The sequence below is a fragment of the Scyliorhinus canicula genome, chromosome 12 (assembly GCF_902713615.1).
Source record: "Scyliorhinus canicula chromosome 12, sScyCan1.1, whole genome shotgun sequence".
Lineage (NCBI taxonomy): Eukaryota > Metazoa > Chordata > Chondrichthyes > Carcharhiniformes > Scyliorhinidae > Scyliorhinus > Scyliorhinus canicula.
The window spans coordinates 61,549,181-61,567,806 of record NC_052157.1 but is presented as its reverse complement, the minus strand read 5'-3'; the positions used below and the strand labels follow the sequence as shown (position 1 = coordinate 61,567,806).

The 18,626-nt window shown below is 47.4% G+C and overlaps 1 protein-coding gene across 6 annotated transcripts in view; it reads left to right on the top strand.

The window, feature by feature from the left end:
* The window catches only part of LOC119975257 (sialic acid-binding Ig-like lectin 12), a 312,188-nt gene that overhangs the window by 195,180 nt on the left and 98,382 nt on the right, over window positions 1-18,626 (top strand). For 2 of the 6 annotated variants that reach the window (XM_038814946.1, XM_038814945.1), the window contains one exon: window positions 391-471. The exons of the other annotated variants lie outside the window; for them this stretch is intronic. In XM_038814946.1, coding sequence (XP_038670874.1) covers window positions 411-471 — 61 coding nt within the window. In that variant the 5' untranslated portion in view covers window positions 391-410. The remainder of the gene's footprint in view (window positions 1-390; window positions 472-18,626) is intronic. 6 annotated transcript variants of the gene reach the window in all.

The following is an 18,626-nucleotide window of genomic DNA, read 5'->3' as shown; positions in this document are numbered from 1 at the left end:
CCTCTGAGTTGAGGTTTGGGGGTTTATTGGTAAAGGCTGCGGGTAAGGTCGTGGGTAAGTAACTAACGATTGGAATTCACTTCTATGGCTCACATTGTGGATGTTGTGACTTTACAAAGACAGATTCTAATGATTGAAAGATTTCAGCTTTTCATTGAGATCTGGATTTGAGGCTCACGTCTGTTGTACAGAACATCTTTCTAGGACATCCTGAGATGGTGAAAGGCGCTATAGAAATGGGAGTCCCTTATTGAGGTTTCTTCTTAAAGCCTTGTCACTCTCTGCAGAACACCTATCATCCCACACAGAATCCAATGAATATTTTAAAAGCAGTTTGCTCGAGAGTTATCGGACAAGAGGTGAGATCTCATTAACTCCTTTCTCTTTCAGAGTTTGAGAGTGAGAAGCTGATGAAATATCTGGAGGGGACAATGATCGGGAAATCTTATTTCCTCTTCTCACTTCTTCAAGGTAATATCATCTTCAGTTCGAAAAAATTTATCGTTAATAGTGTTTATAAACGATCATTCTTATTGAGCTCTGATTGGGAACCTATTCAGCAGTGACCCAGTGGACAAACCCACACCAAGTCCCATTCACCCATCACCCTCACTGAGATATGCTGACTCCCTGTCTGGCAGCAGAATTGGGAAAGGGCAGATAATTCAGAGGGTTCCAGGGCTGGACTTGGCCCAGAGATGGGGAATGGAGAGGGCAATGGGACTATTTGAAAATTGCAGATGAGAATCGTAAACTCGAGCTGCTGCTGTACTGCGCACCAATGTATTTCAGCAAGTTAATGAGGAGGTGATAGTTTGAGTAGAGATAAAAACTGGGGAATGAATTCTATCCCGATGCTGAGACTCCAATGTTAATGGCCTGAAATTTGGTCAGAATTTCCCATGAGGACAACACAGCAGCTCCGAGAATAGACGGGCTGTTCAGCGTCACACTTCCTGTCCATACTCACCACGCTGGAAACTTCAATAAGGGTGCAAGATAACTGAAAGAGAGAAGGAAGTTAAAGCGGTCAGTGGAGAAAGGTGTGAAATATTTCTAGTTCTTAAGATTATCTGTGATCTGCTGCAAAGTTGAAATTTCACAGAATCTCTGAACTTTGCAGCTCAGATGGAGACCATTGACTCACTGGCTGAAAGGGCGCTGAAAGCAGATTGAAGAGGAACTTCCAAAATGGGGAAATTGAATAAATACTTGAAGGGGATAAATTTGCAGAACTTTGGAGTGGGACAAACTGGATAGATCTTTCAAAGAGCTAGCACAATCACAAAAGGCTGAATGGCCTCCTTCTTTACTTCTTTACAATGATTTGTAAAATAAATTTTGAGTACCCAATTATTTTTTTCCAATTAAGGGGCAATTTAGCGTAGCCAATTCACCTATTGTGCACATCTTTGGGTTGTGGGGGTGAGACCCACGCAGACACCGGAAGAATGTGCAAAGTCCACATGGACAGTGACCCAGGGCCGGAATCAAATCCGGGCCCTCGGTGCCCTGAGACGGCAGTGCTAACCACTGCGCTGCGCTGCCCTAGCATTCTACAATTTCAGATAATTTAAAGACTACGAAGACCTAGGAGACCAGAGAAGGTAAGTAAAAGGATGTTTATTCAAGCCAATGAAAACGGCCATGATGACAGAGTACACACAATGGGCGCGATTCAACTAATTGGGAACAAAGTCCCATAGCGAGCACGTTTAGCCACATGTTTCAAGCACTCACAGTGACTGGCGTTGTATAAGGGGCCTCAGCAGGGCCAAGGACACACACAGCCCCACTTTGTACACTGGGGAGCCCCACTCGCCGGAACTCGCCAGTGTAGCGATAGAACGGGGCTCCATTTTGATATGGCGTCCCAATCTCCGAGGCCCCGAAGCGAAACCCGACCCTCCCAGCCGAAACATACTATAGGAGGGTCCCAGCCCCCTCCCGACCCATAACCCCTCAGGGCACCCCCTGGCAAATCATACATTTTCAGAATAAAATGCCAGCTTGGCACCATGGCAGTGCGCATGCCAGCTGGCAGTACACATGGGGCACCTTGGCAATGTCAGCTTGGCACCATGGCAGTGCCCATGCCAGCTGGCAGTACACCTGGGGCACCTTGGTAATGTCAGTTTGGCACACATGTAGCACTGTGAAGGTGCCAGGATGGCACTGCCAGGGTGCCGAGGAGTGCCAGGGCACTGTCTTGCTCAGGGGGAAGGAACTGGGGTCCTCCGATCCTGTGGGAGACCCGCACAAGTGCCGTTCCATCTGGTCCCTGAATTTGGGGAATTTGGAGACCAGTATTGAACAGCGCATGCCCAAGGCCTCCACGGTGAAGAGGGTAAATCTCAAAGCCCCAGGTAACTCAGAAATATGCACATTAAAGTGAGACCCATTGTGGACGGGATTTACATCGCAATGTCTCGTGAGATCGCGTTGGATCGCGTGACGTTTTTTCAGCCAGGTAGATCCCGGAAGCGAGTTCTCCGGGCTTTTATCGGCTCTGCTGCACCACAGCGAGCTACTTTTCAGGAACAGCATGGCCATTGAATCACAGCCAATATATCCCAGTCGGGTCTACCAGAATGCTGGTCACAGTCTGGGCCGGGCCCCACCTGTGCGGGCCTCCACCCACTAGCAGTGCAGTTTGTATTCCACGAGTCACACCGAGACATCGATTAATGTATTCCCGTTAGGCCTCATAAGGGTCATCACAAAGACCCTTATCAGTAACTCTTCAGATTCCTGATGAAGTCATGGATGTTTCAGAAGGACATGAAGTGAGAGGTTCTAGAAGTCAGAAGAATGAGGGGGGGGGGGGGGGGGGGGGGAATATCAAAGAAACCTACAAAATTCTACCACGACTAGACAGGGTAGATCCAGGATCGATTTGGGTGTGTCCAGAACCAGGGGTCACAGTCTGAGGATACGGGGGTCGGCCATTTAGGACAGAGATGAGGAGGAATGTCTTCACCCAGAGAATGGTGAGCCTGTGCAACTCATTACCACAGGAAGTAGTTGAGGCCAAAACATTGTGGGCTGGATTTTCCATCGGCGGGATCCTCTGTTTCACCGGCAGATCACTCACACCCACAAATTTCTCGACGGCATGGATGTGCCCACAATGAGAAACCCCATTGGCCGGCTGCTGGGACGGAGAATCCCAATGCCGGTAGGGACGCACCGCATCAGAAAACAGGTGTGATGGGACGGAGAATCCTGCCCTGTATCTTTTCAAGAAGCAGTAAGATAGAGCACTTAAGGCAAAGGGAATCAAAAGATATGGGGTGAAAGCGGGATTAGGTTATTGAGGTGGTGAGCCACCATAATGAATGGCAGCAGGCTCGAGGTCTGAATGGCCTCCTCCTGCTCCCATTTTCTATGTTTCTAAATACTGTCATGGGAATGTCACTTTAAGAAATGTTTGTCTGCTCAAGTGGCTGCAGTGATGTCAGAGTGTGGGTGGAGCTGAGCTCTGGCTCTGCTTTTTAGTTTTGCTTTGAGGAAAAGCTTGGGTGTGTCTGTGTTTTTTAGTTACGTTTCAGTGTTGGAGCTGCAGCCAGCCAAAACAGGTGTAATTTTGATCTCCCTGCCATCTAAAGACTATCTCTAGATCATTTAGTGAATTCAGAGTGATAACAGCTCTCAGTAGAGAATTTAAACCTGATGTGTTTCTGTAAAAAGGGTTTTTGTCTTCTGGATGTTAAAAGGAAAGTTTATGGATTACTTAGAGTGTTGTACTCTGTGGGGGTTGTATTTGATTTGATGGTCACTGTATGTTTTAAAAAGGTTAACTGAGTTCATAGAATAAACATTGTTTTGCTTTAAAAAAATACTTTTAGATTTCTGTTGCACCACACCTGGAGAGTGGGCTGTGTGCTCCCCATACCATAATCTAGTAAAAATCGTTGGTCAGGTGATCTCCATAATATACTTTGGAGTTCTCTAAACCCTGGCCCATAACAATACTTGCAATCCAGGACTGTGGAACGTGCAAATGGAATCAGTGAACCATTGCACAATGAAAGTTTCACAGCAGTCGGTTTTGTCATGGCCTTCCATGTCTTTTAGAATTCACAGGAGTTATGTGTTAGCTCTTTCCCTGCGTCGATCGTGGCCAATGACCAGAACTTGTCAGCTGTCTGAGGGCAGATAATACCAATCTTGGCTAACACTTCGGAAGGTGTGACTGTATCTACGTGTTCCATGAGATCAACAGTTTGAAATGTGAAATTTTTCAACAATTGCATCATAACTGTGAAGCACAACCGTTGAACAAACTCTGATATTTTTTGTTACTTTGAAGTGCCTCGAGAGATCATTATGGGTTATAGTACTCAATTAATTTCAGGACATTTGTGTAAAGTGAAATATTAATCAACACTCGTCACCTCATTGTGTACATCACTGTCATGTTTTAAATTGCCAATCGCTTCCTGTCCATGTTTCTATTTTCAAAGATTTCCTGCCCAATCAGCAGGCTACGATTTCAACACTCTCTGACACTGCGACTCTGTTGTGGTCTGAGAAAAATATCAAGTGTGGTCTCATACCATGTAGCATGATCTAAGGCTGTTCACCATGTCGTACTTGTACTGAATCTTACTGCCAGGATGTTTGACAACCGCTTAACATTATCTTGTGTTTTTATAATGATATAAGGGCATCAGTCACTCATCAGGGATTGTGTAAATATGTTGTGGGTTCACTTATTTAGACAAGACACATGTGAACAGATATACAGAGATAGAAGGACCATAAGACAGGAGAAGAATTACACCATTCGGCCCATCGAGTCTGCTCCACCATTCGATCATGGCTGATATTTTTCTCATCCCCATTCTCCTGCCTTCTCCCCATAACCCCTGATCCCCTCATTAATCAAGAAATTTGCTTATTAGTCAAGAACACCAAATTTGTGCTTGAGGTGCTGTTACCTATAGGACTGCAGACCAAGAGCTGGAAGGTGGAATTAGACAGAATTGTTCCTTCTCAGAGCATAATGTTTGGATATTATCTGTCTGTCCTGTGTTCTCTTTTCATGCCCATCCTGCTGCCTGTTGTGATATACATTCTTCGGGGCTGGCTGCTGCTAAGTTACTGCAGCCTTTGGGGTTTCTGTTTAAATTGTAGACTTTGGACACTGGGACAAACCCCCTTTCAGATGGGCTGGTCCGAAAACATCCCCTTTGGCTACTGTGGCAGAATCTGTGATGTCGTTTGAGAGACTTGGCAAGCAGGCAATCAGTGCAAATAGGACTTTCAACCTTCTACTGTCAGGCCTGAGGTTGGTGAATCTAGTCAGGAGCCTTCAGGGAAGAAGGCGGTGTTGTGTTTGGCCCCTTGTACTTTATGAAGTAATTCACCAAACACTTTGATATGTCCAAATCAGAATCCTTTTATTGTGCTTCGTGTGGTAAGATGGCAATCTGATTCAAAGCACATTATCATGGAGTCTTGCTACTCCTCTGGAACTTACATGTAATTGGTCAGTGCTAGGTGTATGTCTTGTTAACCTCTCAAACTTCTTCTGAAAGTGGCCAGATGTACCTCCCTTTATATCTGGGTCCCAGGTCACGTGACCTTGGTCTATAGACTGCATGGTGTGTCTGTACCGCCACCTGCTGGTTAAAGGCCACACACCTTCCAACTATGATATTGCCCGTAGGCATATCACCACATTCCTACTTCCTCACAAAACATAGAACATAGAACATAGAACAGTACAGCACAGAACAGGCCCTTCGGCCCTCGATGTTGTGCCGAGCAATGATCACCCTACCCAAACCCACGTATCCACCCTATACCCGTAACCCAACAAACCCCCCCCTTAACCTTACTTTTTAGGACACTACGGGCAATTTAGCATGGCCAATCCACCTAACATTTATATTAAATTATTTTTACAGGCAACATTACACATTACATTTTATACAGATCTGGTATGTAGCTGGTACAGTGAACAAGTTTTTACAAAAGTGTCCATTTGCATTCTACGTAGATGCCATTGTTTCAAGTTGGTTCCCACCTCCGCAGAATCTGGCTTGCTTATCGGTTGCTTGCTTTTCTTGCGCTTCGCCCTGTGATTTTGAAAGGCCTGTGTCCAAGACTGCTAGATTTGCGTTACCAGTCACTTTCTCTTTCGTTTTCTGGCATATTGCTGCTTGTTACCTGCCAGTACTTTTGATACTGGTTGGCTGGCGGGATGCGGTGGTCATCCCAGTCTTTTCCTTTACTTTTTCACTTTCTGGACACGTTGAAGTATTCTAGTGTGTCTCTTGGTTGTCTTCTTTGTAACAGCCTCTGGTGTGGCACTGGCTGTTGTCATGTGGTGAGGTATCCGAAGAGGTCTCGGCATTTCTGGATCTCTGTTTGGTGTGAGAACGCCCATTTCTGCGGCCCCATCAACATGCTGGATCACCTTGGTTACTAGTGCAGAAACGGAGCATTGGTGACTTGCTTGTCATCACTGCAGATGACTATAGTGTCTGGCTTAGCTGATCCAAGCCCTGGGTCTTCCAGATCGAACTCGCAAATGTGTCAGTGGTCCAAGGAGCTGCATAATGAGATGGTCATTAGGCCATTCTCGGAGTCAGTGTCAGAGTCGCCTCATATTGCAACCTCCACAACGCTGCAATCAGCATCTTCATCTATATCCTCCCACTCGTCATTTACTCCCAAGCAGACTGCCTGGGAGTAAATTACTGGAGCTGTTTCAAGGACTCGTGGCGGGACATTGGGGCTGGATTCCCCAAAGAGAATCCTTTTGGTGCCGAAATCGGGAGCGGCGCCGGTTTTAAAATTCTTTGCCCCCCCCCCCGAAATCCGGCTGAATTCCCGATTTTCTCCAACAGCACGGATGAGGCTCCAGTGTTCTGGCAGCAATGACGAAGTGGTCACGGGGGACGCCCAGACCGCGCTGGATTCTGTGGAGAGCGAGAGTTTGGAGATGTCGCATGTAGAATTCAAGGCTGTTGATACTGCTGAAGATCGGCTATTAAGGGAACCAAAGGCGCAAGAAATTGTACCGATCTTGGAAATGCTGCCCTCAGAGGTATGTGGGGCTGGATTCTCCGGTTTTGGGTCTAAGTCCCCACACCGTTGTGAAAACTGTGGTCTTTCACACCAGGGAAACTGGCGTCAAATGGCCACAGATTCTCCATTTTGCTGGGAGCTAGCAGGGAGACATCGTAGAGCTCGCCATCTCCAAACTCCCACACTCCACAGAGTCCAGCGGGGTCTGGTATACAAAGAACAAAGAAAATTACAGCACAGGAACAGGCCCTTCGGCCCTCCCAGCCTGCGTCGATCCAGATCCTTTATCTAAACCTGTCTCCTATTTTCCAAGGTCTACTTCCCTCTGTTCCCGCCCATTCATATACCTGTCTAGATGCCTCTTAAATGATGCTATCGTGCCCGCCTCAACCACCTCCGCTGGTAAAGCGTTCCAGGCACCCACCACCCTCTGCGTAAAAAACTTTCCACGCACATCTCCCTTAAACTTTCCCCCTCTCACTTTGAAATCGTGACCCCTTGTAACTGACACCCCCACTCTTGGGAAAAGCTTGTTGCTATCCACCCTGTCCATACCTTTCATAATTTTGTAGACTTCAATCAGGTCCCCCCTCAACCTCCGTCTTTCCAATGAAAACAATCCTAATCTACTCAACCTTTCTTCATAGCTAGCACCCTCCATACCAGGCAACATCCTGGTGAACCTCCTCTGCACCCAAGGCATCCACATCCTTCTGGTAATGTGGCGACCAGAACTGCATGCAGTATTCCAAATGTGGCCGAACCAAAGTCCTATACAACTGTAACATGACCTGCCAACTCTTGTACTCAATACCCCGTCCGATGAAGGCAAGCATGCTGTATGCCTTCTTGACCACTCTATCAACCTGCGTTGCCACCTTCAGGGTACAATGGACCTGAACTCCCAGATCTCTCTGCACAGCAATTTTCCCCAAGACCCTTCCATTGACCATATAGTCCGCTCTTGAATTTGATCTTCCAAAATGCATCACCTCGCATTTGCCTGGGTTGAACTCCATCTGCCATTTATCTGCCCAACTCTCCAATCTATCTATATTTTGTTGTATTCTCTGACAGTCCTCCTCGCTATCTGCAACTCCACCAATCTTAGTATCATCTGCAAACTTGCTAATCAGACCACCTATACCTTCCTCCAGGTTATTTATGTAGATCACAAACAACAGTGGTCCGAGCACGGATCCCTGTGGAACACCACTAATCACCCTTCTCCATTTTGAGACGCTCCCTTCCACCACTACTCTCTGTCTCCTGTTGCCCAGCCAGTTCTTTATCCATCTAGCTAGTACACCCTGAACCCCATACGACTTCACTTTTTCCATCAACCTGCCATGGGAAACCTTATCAAACGCCTTACTAAAGTCCATGTATACGACATCTACAGCCCTTCCCTCATCAATTAACTTTGTCACTTCCTCAAAGAATTCTATTAGGTTTGTAAGACATGACCTTCCCTGCACAAAACCATGCCGCCTATCACTGATAAGTCTATTTTCTTCCAGATGTGAATAGATCCTATCCCTCAGTATCTTCTCCAACAGTTTGCCTACCACTGACGTCAAGCTCACAGGTCTATAATTCCCTCGATTATCCCTGCTACCCTTCTTAAACAAAGGGACAACATTAGCAATTCTCCAGTCCTCCAGGACCTCACCCGTGCTCAAGGATGCTGCAAAGATATCTGTTAAGGCCCCAGCTATTTCGACCCTCGCTTCCCTCAGAAACCTGGGATAGATCCCATCCGGTCCTGGGGACTTGTCCACCTTAATGTCTTTTAGAATACCCAAAACTTCCCCCTTCCGTATGACAACTTGACCAAGGGTATTTAAACATCCATCCCTAGCCTCAACATCCGTCTTGTCCCTATCCTTGGTGAATACCGATGCAAAGTACTCATTAAGAATGTCACCCTGTATGTTCCCTGTGACCACCTTGTCATTGCTTGCCGACCACTGGAGCCGTGCCACTGGAGCCTCATCTGTGCCGCTGGAGAAGGCTTGTACAAGCAGCTCATAGTGTTCCTCATCCGTCTCACCTTCACCATCGTCAGTAATCTCAAACAGATTTTCATAGTAGTCGGCCTTGGATTCAGTATCATCGTCAGTCTTTTCACCTGAAAAACATGACTTTGCATACGGAATTAATTGTTTTTGAAACTGCGCCAAATTCAAAATCAGCCTTTTATTTGACCGCCAAAGAAGTTGAAGAACGATTCCTTGGATATGGGTCTTGTCACTGTTCATGGATCGGTCATGGTTCATGGATCGGTCCGACCTCTGTATTTTGGTTTTGTTTGAATTGTTTGTACTGCTACATGTTTTCCCCCTCTCCAATCAATTGTGCAGCCAATGCAGCCGATGATCTGCGGCTCATCCACACATGATTTCAGTGGTCGTGAGTCGTGAGTGAAGCTCCATGGCTTGTCAATCTCTGTCCATTTAACACTCACATCTCACAGATGCTTTAATACGGGTTCATCATATCCTCATATCATGCCATTGAGTCTATTCACGTTCTTCAAGACTGTTAACCAGAATTGAGGAATGCTCGCTGGCAGTTCCGTCGCTGTGCCTCGTTTGTCATATTCCACTGGGATTTCATCTGAATCCTCATACACTGCACACCGTAATGCACTGTGCACACAGTGATTCACTGTGCACACCGTAATGCACTGTGCACACAGTGATTCACTGTGCTCACCGTAATGCACTGTGCACACCGTGATTCACTGTGCACACCGTAATGCACTGTGCACACCGTAATGCACTGTGCACACAGTGATTCACTGTGCACACCGTAATGCACTGTGCACACAGTGATTCACTGTGCACACCGTAATGCACTGTGCACACCGTAATGCACTGTGCACACAGTGATTCACTGTGCACACCGTAATGCACTGTGCACACAGTGATTCACTGTGCACACCGTAATGCACTGTGCACACAGTGATTCACTGTGCACACCGTAATGCACTGTGCACACCGTAATGCACTGTGCACACCGTAATGCACTGTGCACACAGTCATTCACTGTGCACACCGTAATGCACTGTGCACACAGTGATTCACTGTGCACACCGTAATGCACTGTGCACACAGTGATTCACTGTGCACACCGTAATACACTGTGCACACAGTGATTCACTGTGCTCACCGTAATGCACTGTGCACAGAGTGATTCACTGTGCACACCGTAATGCACTGTGCACACAGTGATTCACTGTGCACACCGTAATGCACTGTGCATACAGTGATTCACTGTGCACACCGTAATGCACTGTGCACACAGTGATTCACTGTGCACACCGTAATGCACTGTGCACACAGTCATTCACTGTGCACACCGTAATGCACTGTGCACACAGTGATTCACTGTGCACACCGTAATGCACTGTGCACACAGTGATTCACTGTGCTCACCGTAATGCACTGTGCACACAGTCATTCACTGTGCACACCGTAATGCACTGTGCACACAGTGATTCACTGTGCACACCGTAATGCACTGTGCACACAGTGATTCACTGTGCACACCGTAATGCACTGTGCATACAGTGATTCACTGTTAACACCTTAATGCACTGTGACTGTGCACACCGTAATGCACTGTGCACACAGTGATTCACTGTGCACACAGTGATTCACTGTGCACACCGTAATGCACTGTGCACACAGTCATTCACTATGCACACCGTAATGCACTGTGCACACCGTAATGCACTGTGCACACAGTCATTCACTGTGCACACCGTAATGCACTGTGCACACAGTGATTCACTGTGCTCACCGTAATGCACTGTGCACACCGTAATGCACTGTGCACACAGTGATTCACTGTGCACACCGTAATGCACTGTGCACACAGTCATTCACTGTGCACACCGTAATGCACTGTGCACACAGTGATTCACTGTGCTCACCGTAATGCACTGTGCACACAGTGATTCACTGTGCACACGGTAATGCACTGTGCACACCGTAATGCACTGTGCACACCGTAATGCACTGTGCACACAGTCATTCACTGTGCTCACCGTAATGCACTGTGCAGAGTGATTCACTGTGCTCACCGTGATGCACTGTGCACACAGTGATTCACTGTGCACACCGTAATACACTGTGCACACAGTGATTCACTGTGCTCACCGTAATGCACTGTGCACAGAGTGATTCACTGTGCACACCGTAATGCACTGTGCACACAGTGATTCACTGTGCACACCGTAATGCACTGTGCATACAGTGATTCACTGTGCACACCGTAATGCACTGTGCACACAGTGATTCACTGTGCACACCGTAATGCACTGTGCACACAGTCATTCACTGTGCACACCGTAATGCACTGTGCACACAGTGATTCACTGTGCACACCGTAATGCACTGTGCACACAGTGATTCACTGTGCACACCGTAATGCACTGTGCACACAGTCATTCACTGTGCACACCGTAATGCACTGTGCACACAGTGATTCACTGTGCACACCGTAATGCACTGTGCACACAGTGATTCACTGTGCACACCGTAATGCACTGTGCATACAGTGATTCACTGTTAACACCTTAATGCACTGTGACTGTGCACACCGTAATGCACTGTGCACACAGTGATTCACTGTGCACACAGTGATTCACTGTGCACACCGTAATGCACTGTGCACACAGTCATTCACTATGCACACCGTAATGCACTGTGCACACCGTAATGCACTGTGCACACAGTCATTCACTGTGCACACCGTAATGCACTGTGCACACAGTGATTCACTGTGCTCACCGTAATGCACTGTGCACACCGTAATGCACTGTGCACACAGTGATTCACTGTGCACACCGTAATGCACTGTGCACACAGTCATTCACTGTGCACACCGTAATGCACTGTGCACACAGTGATTCACTGTGCTCACCGTAATGCACTGTGCACACAGTGATTCACTGTGCACACGGTAATGCACTGTGCACACCGTAATGCACTGTGCACACCGTAATGCACTGTGCACACAGTCATTCACTGTGCTCACCGTAATGCACTGTGCACACAGTCATTCACTGTGCACACCGTAATGCACTGTGCACACAGTGATTCACTGTGCACACCGTAATGCACTGTGCACACCGTGATGCACTGTGCACACAGTCATTCACTGTGCACACCGTAATGCACTGTGCACACAGTGATTCACTGTGCACACCGTAATGCACTGTGCACACCGTAATGCACTGTGCACACAGTGATTCACTGTGCACACCGTAATGCACTGTGCACACAGTGATTCACTGTGCACACCGTAATACACTGTGCACACAGTGATTCACTGTGCTCACCGTAATGCACTGTGCACAGAGTGATTCACTGTGCACACCGTAATGCACTGTGCACACAGTGATTCACTGTGCACACCGTAATGCACTGTGCATACAGTGATTCACTGTGCACACCGTAATGCACTGTGCACACAGTCATTCACTGTGCACACCGTAATGCACTGTGCACACAGTCATTCACTGTGCACACCGTAATGCACTGTGCACACAGTGATTCACTGTGCACACCGTAATGCACTGTGCACACAGTGATTCACTGTGCACACCGTAATGCACTGTGCACACAGTCATTCACTGTGCACACCGTAATGCACTGTGCACACAGTGATTCACTGTGCACACCGTAATGCACTGTGCACACAGTGATTCACTGTGCACACCGTAATGCACTGTGCATACAGTGATTCACTGTTAACACCTTAATGCACTGTGACTGTGCACACCGTAATGCACTGTGCACACAGTGATTCACTGTGCACACAGTGATTCACTGTGCACACCGTAATGCACTGTGCACACAGTCATTCACTATGCACACCGTAATGCACTGTGCACACCGTAATGCACTGTGCACACAGTCATTCACTGTGCACACCGTAATGCACTGTGCACACAGTGATTCACTGTGCTCACCGTAATGCACTGTGCACACCGTAATGCACTGTGCACACAGTGATTCACTGTGCACACCGTAATGCACTGTGCACACAGTCATTCACTGTGCACACCGTAATGCACTGTGCACACAGTGATTCACTGTGCTCACCGTAATGCACTGTGCACACAGTGATTCACTGTGCACACGGTAATGCACTGTGCACACCGTAATGCACTGTGCACACCGTAATGCACTGTGCACACAGTCATTCACTGTGCTCACCGTAATGCACTGTGCAGAGTGATTCACTGTGCTCACCGTGATGCACTGTGCACACAGTGATTCACTGTGCACACCGTAATACACTGTGCACACAGTGATTCACTGTGCTCACCGTAATGCACTGTGCACAGAGTGATTCACTGTGCACACCGTAATGCACTGTGCACACAGTGATTCACTGTGCACACCGTAATGCACTGTGCATACAGTGATTCACTGTGCACACCGTAATGCACTGTGCACACAGTGATTCACTGTGCACACCGTAATGCACTGTGCACACAGTCATTCACTGTGCACACCGTAATGCACTGTGCACACAGTGATTCACTGTGCACACCGTAATGCACTGTGCACACAGTGATTCACTGTGCACACCGTAATGCACTGTGCACACAGTCATTCACTGTGCACACCGTAATGCACTGTGCACACAGTGATTCACTGTGCACACCGTAATGCACTGTGCACACAGTGATTCACTGTGCACACCGTAATGCACTGTGCACACAGTCATTCACTGTGCACACCGTAATGCACTGTGCACACAGTGATTCACTGTGCACACCGTAATGCACTGTGCACACAGTGATTCACTGTGCACACCGTAATGCACTGTGCATACAGTGATTCACTGTTAACACCTTAATGCACTGTGACTGTGCACACCGTAATGCACTGTGCACACAGTGATTCACTGTGCACACAGTGATTCACTGTGCACACCGTAATGCACTGTGCACACAGTCATTCACTATGCACACCGTAATGCACTGTGCACACCGTAATGCACTGTGCACACAGTCATTCACTGTGCACACCGTAATGCACTGTGCACACAGTGATTCACTGTGCTCACCGTAATGCACTGTGCACACCGTAATGCACTGTGCACACAGTGATTCACTGTGCACACCGTAATGCACTGTGCACACAGTCATTCACTGTGCACACCGTAATGCACTGTGCACACAGTGATTCACTGTGCTCACCGTAATGCACTGTGCACACAGTGATTCACTGTGCACACGGTAATGCACTGTGCACACCGTAATGCACTGTGCACACCGTAATGCACTGTGCACACAGTCATTCACTGTGCTCACCGTAATGCACTGTGCAGAGTGATTCACTGTGCTCACCGTGATGCACTGTGCACACAGTCATTCACTGTGCACACCGTAATGCACTGTGTACAGAGTGATTCACTGTGCTCACCGTAATGCACTGTGCACACAGTGATTCACTGTGCACACCGTAATGCACTGTGTACAGAGTGATTCACTGTGCTCACCGTGATGCACTGTGCACACAGTCATTCACTGTGCACACCGTAATGCACTGTGCACACCGTAATGCACTGTGTACAGAGTGATTCACTGTGCTCAGGTGACCAGCTGTCTCCGAGGAGATTTATCCGCTCGATTATATTCAAGGATTCACACGATTTTATACCAATGACTAAGTCCACATCCTAATCTACAAAATGAAAGAGTATTGTGTACTTTATACCTGCCACTGAGAACACCATAATATGTGCTGGTTTAGCACACTGGGCTAAATCACTGGCTTTTAAAGCAGACCAAGGCAGGCCAGCAGCACGGTTCAATTCCCGTACCAGCCTTCCCGGACAGGTGCCGGAATGTGGCGACTAGGGGCTTTTCACAGTAACTTCATTTAAAGCCTACTTGTGACAATAAACGATTTTCATAATCTTTATTGCCACAAGTAGGCTGACACTGCAATGAATTTACTGTGAATGGCCCCGAGTCACCACATTCCGGCATCTGTTCAGGTACACTGAGGGAGAATTCAGAATGGCCAATTCACTGAACAGCACATTTTTCGGAACTTGGGGAGGAAACCGGAGCACCTGAAGGAAACCCACGCAGACACGGGGAAAAAGTGCAGACTCCACACAGACAGTGACCCAAGCCGGGAATCGAACCTGGGACCCTAGCGCTGTGAAGCAACAGTGCTACCCACTGTGCTACCGTGCTGCCCCACTAATTTGCAAAGATATAAGGTCTCTAGAGTCTTGTGCCGAAGTCTATCTTGACCCCTGACCGATCAGCAAAGTCTCACCGCACCTGGAACAAATTTTTCCATAGGCCAGACATTGCCGTGGAGGATGTCGAGTGCCACATTTTTGGCACAAGATGGCGGCGGCTCCGATCGGCTGCTTAAAATGGCCACCGGACTGAGACCATGTTTCTTTATGATGTGCGTCACAGCACGAATGACACTGGCATCTTCATCCACGTTGACACCAAAACCTTTTGAGCAGAGTGCGCCGACTCTTTGTGCAGCAATCTCGCTCGCCTGGCAAATCTTCACTGCCTTTTCCAATACCAAAGCTTCCTCCCGCAATAATATCACCTTATGCTTATCATCAAGCAAACTAAAGACAATTTGGTTGTGGATTAAGGCAAATTTTAAGTCCCCGAAGTTGCATGACTGGGCGTTCAGCCTCAAGTCTGTGACAAAACTGTCAAATGATTCGCCAGGTCTCTGGGGACGCATATAAATCATGTAGCTTTCAAAAGTTTCAATCTTCTTGGGGGGGGGGGGGGGGGGGGGGGGACAATGCTGCTCAAAGCGCTTTGGAACTTCATCAGAATTTTTCTGACACCCGTCACGTTCAAAGACAAACGAGTTATAAGTTTGAGTGATTGGAGTGAAACGGCCAGATTTGCCAGTTCATTAGCCTTTCATCAGGCTGGGCCTGCAGTCTGACAGCCGAAACAAAGTTCGAATTGCTATTTGAACAGCCGCCTGTTCTCATTTACGTTACTGGACATCTGAAGCTGGTGGGAGGCCCTCAGTCCGTCCATCTCAAACTTCAGTATTTTTTTAACGTTGGGTTGCCTCAGGTTGCAGTTCACCAGACCAGTCTTCAAGCCGATTGCCTAACATTGTCACTGCCATTGCCATTTCAAATCTTCAGCACTCGTGGTACCATGTTGTGTTTGGTCCCTTGTACTTTATGAAGTAACTCCCCAAACATTTCGATATGTCCAAACCAGGATCCTTTTATTGTGTCTTGTGGTAAGATGGCAATCTGATACAGAGCACGTTATCATGGAGTATTGCTACTCCTCTGGAACTTACATCGCACTGGCCAATCACACGCACGTCTTAGTAACCTCTCAATCTTCTTCTGAAGATGGCTGGATGTGTCTCCCTTTATATCCGGGTCCCAGGTCACATGATCTTGGTCTGAAGACAGCATGGTGTATCTGTACCGCCACCTGCTGGTTGGTGGTCTCACACCATCCAACTATTATATAACACATCGGCATCTCATCACAGGCGGGTTTTCTGGAGAGTGCTATCTTTTGCTCAGTCCTGTTAAGAAGCCAACGAGCAACCATCCTGAGGACTGCCTCTCTCTTACCTCTCTCTGCAGGTCGATTTTAAAAGCATCCGAGGCAAATCTGTGAAAGGAGCAAAGACAGCCAACAGAACTGGGAAAGAGAACTTGAGTGGTAAAAATACAAGTTTTCCCACAGATCAGCAACCTTCAAACGCGTGTGTCAAAGGCTGGGAAGTGCTGAAGAATTAAAGCTTTAAGTCGCAGCATTTGCGATAAAACCGCCAGTGTTGTACAGGAATCAGGCCAATGAAAACTGCTAAATTCCAGGATCAGAGCTGTATTGTCCTCGCAGGGAGGTGAAAGCTCCATCTGGTGGTAGAAAGGCAGAAGTGCACCGATCTGAATATCCTGTGTACAGCACCGTCTGGTGGCCGACAATGAGAATGGCACTGATCTGAACTCCCCGGCCTTTGCTCCACCTGGTGGCGAAAGATAGGCAGCACGGCAGCATAGTGGTTAGCACTATGGCTTCACAGCTCCAGGGTCCCAGGTTCGATTCCCGGCTTGGGTCACTGTCTGTGCGGAGTCTGCACATTCTCCCCGTGAGTGTGTGGGTTTCCTCCAGGTGCTCCGGTTTCCTCCCACAGACGTGCTGTTAGGTGACTTGGGCATTGTGAATTCTCCCTCTGTGTACTCGAACAGGTGCCGGAATGTGGGGATGAAAGTTTTTCACAGTAACTTCATTGCAGTGTTAATGTAAGCCTACTTGTGACAATAAAAAGATTTTTAAAATAAAAAAAAAGTGGGATCACATCGACCGAGAATTCTTAGGTGAAGCGCCATCTGGTGGTCGAAGGTCAGAATTGCGCCAACCTGAACCTCTCAAGTAAACCTATTTCCCAGAGACTGCAACCACAGCAGTGAAGTCTCATTTCAAAACCTACCTGTTTAATCCCTATTTTATTTCATTCCCCGCCGACCCTTGCCCTGTGTCTATCTTGTGTGTATCTGGGTAGAGGGTGGGAAGGAATCTTGGGATTAGGTAAACTGGGAGACGGCTGTCCTGTTGTTGCCTTATTTATGTTCATCTTTTCTCCTTTTTATTCATAAATATTTTGTTCCTGTTTTACTTATAAATCTGGTGTCTGTAACTCATTGGACCAGTGAAGGGTTAACGGTCTTCAGAAAGCGCAAATTATTGGTTAATTCACTTATGTTGGGACGCCGGGGTCTGTGGGCTGGAATTGACCGTGAACTCACCCAGGGTGATGTAACAATAAGAACATGAGAGCTAAGAGGAGGAGTAGGTAATTTAGCCTCTCAAGCCTGCTCAATCGTTCAATACGATCATGACTGATCGCATCATGCCCTCAACTCCATTGTCCTGCCCGTTCTCCATTACCCTTCAACCCATTGCGAATTAAAAATCTGTCTGTCCTTTCCTTAAATTTATTCACTTTCCCAACTTGCACGGCAAACTGGGGAAGCAAATTGCAGATTCAAAACCCTTTGTGAGAAGTACTTTCTCCTCATCTCTGTTTTAGTTTGCTCCCCCTTACCCTGAGACTATGACCTAGATGTTTCTAGAATGCCCCACAAGAGGAAGAATCTGCTCCATGTCTACCTTATCACACCCTTTATCACCTTCTATATCTCAATTTAACCTCCCTTCATTCTTCATAACTCGAGTAGAGGCCTAAACTGCTTAATCTCTCTTCTTAAATCAAATCCTTCATCTCACAGAATCACATAGAATTTACAGTGCAGAAGGCGGCCATTCGGCCCATCGAGTCTGCACCTGCCCTTACAAAGAGCACCCTACTGAAGCTCATGTATCTACCCTATCCCCGTAACCCAGTAACCCCCACTTAACATGTTTTGGACACTAAGGGCAATTTAACATGGCCAATCTACCTAACCCGCACATCTTTGGACTGTGGGAGAAAACCGGAGCACCCAGAGGAAACTCACGCAGATACGGGGAGAACGTGCAGACTCCACACAGACAGTGACCCAAGCCAGGAATCGAACCTGGGACC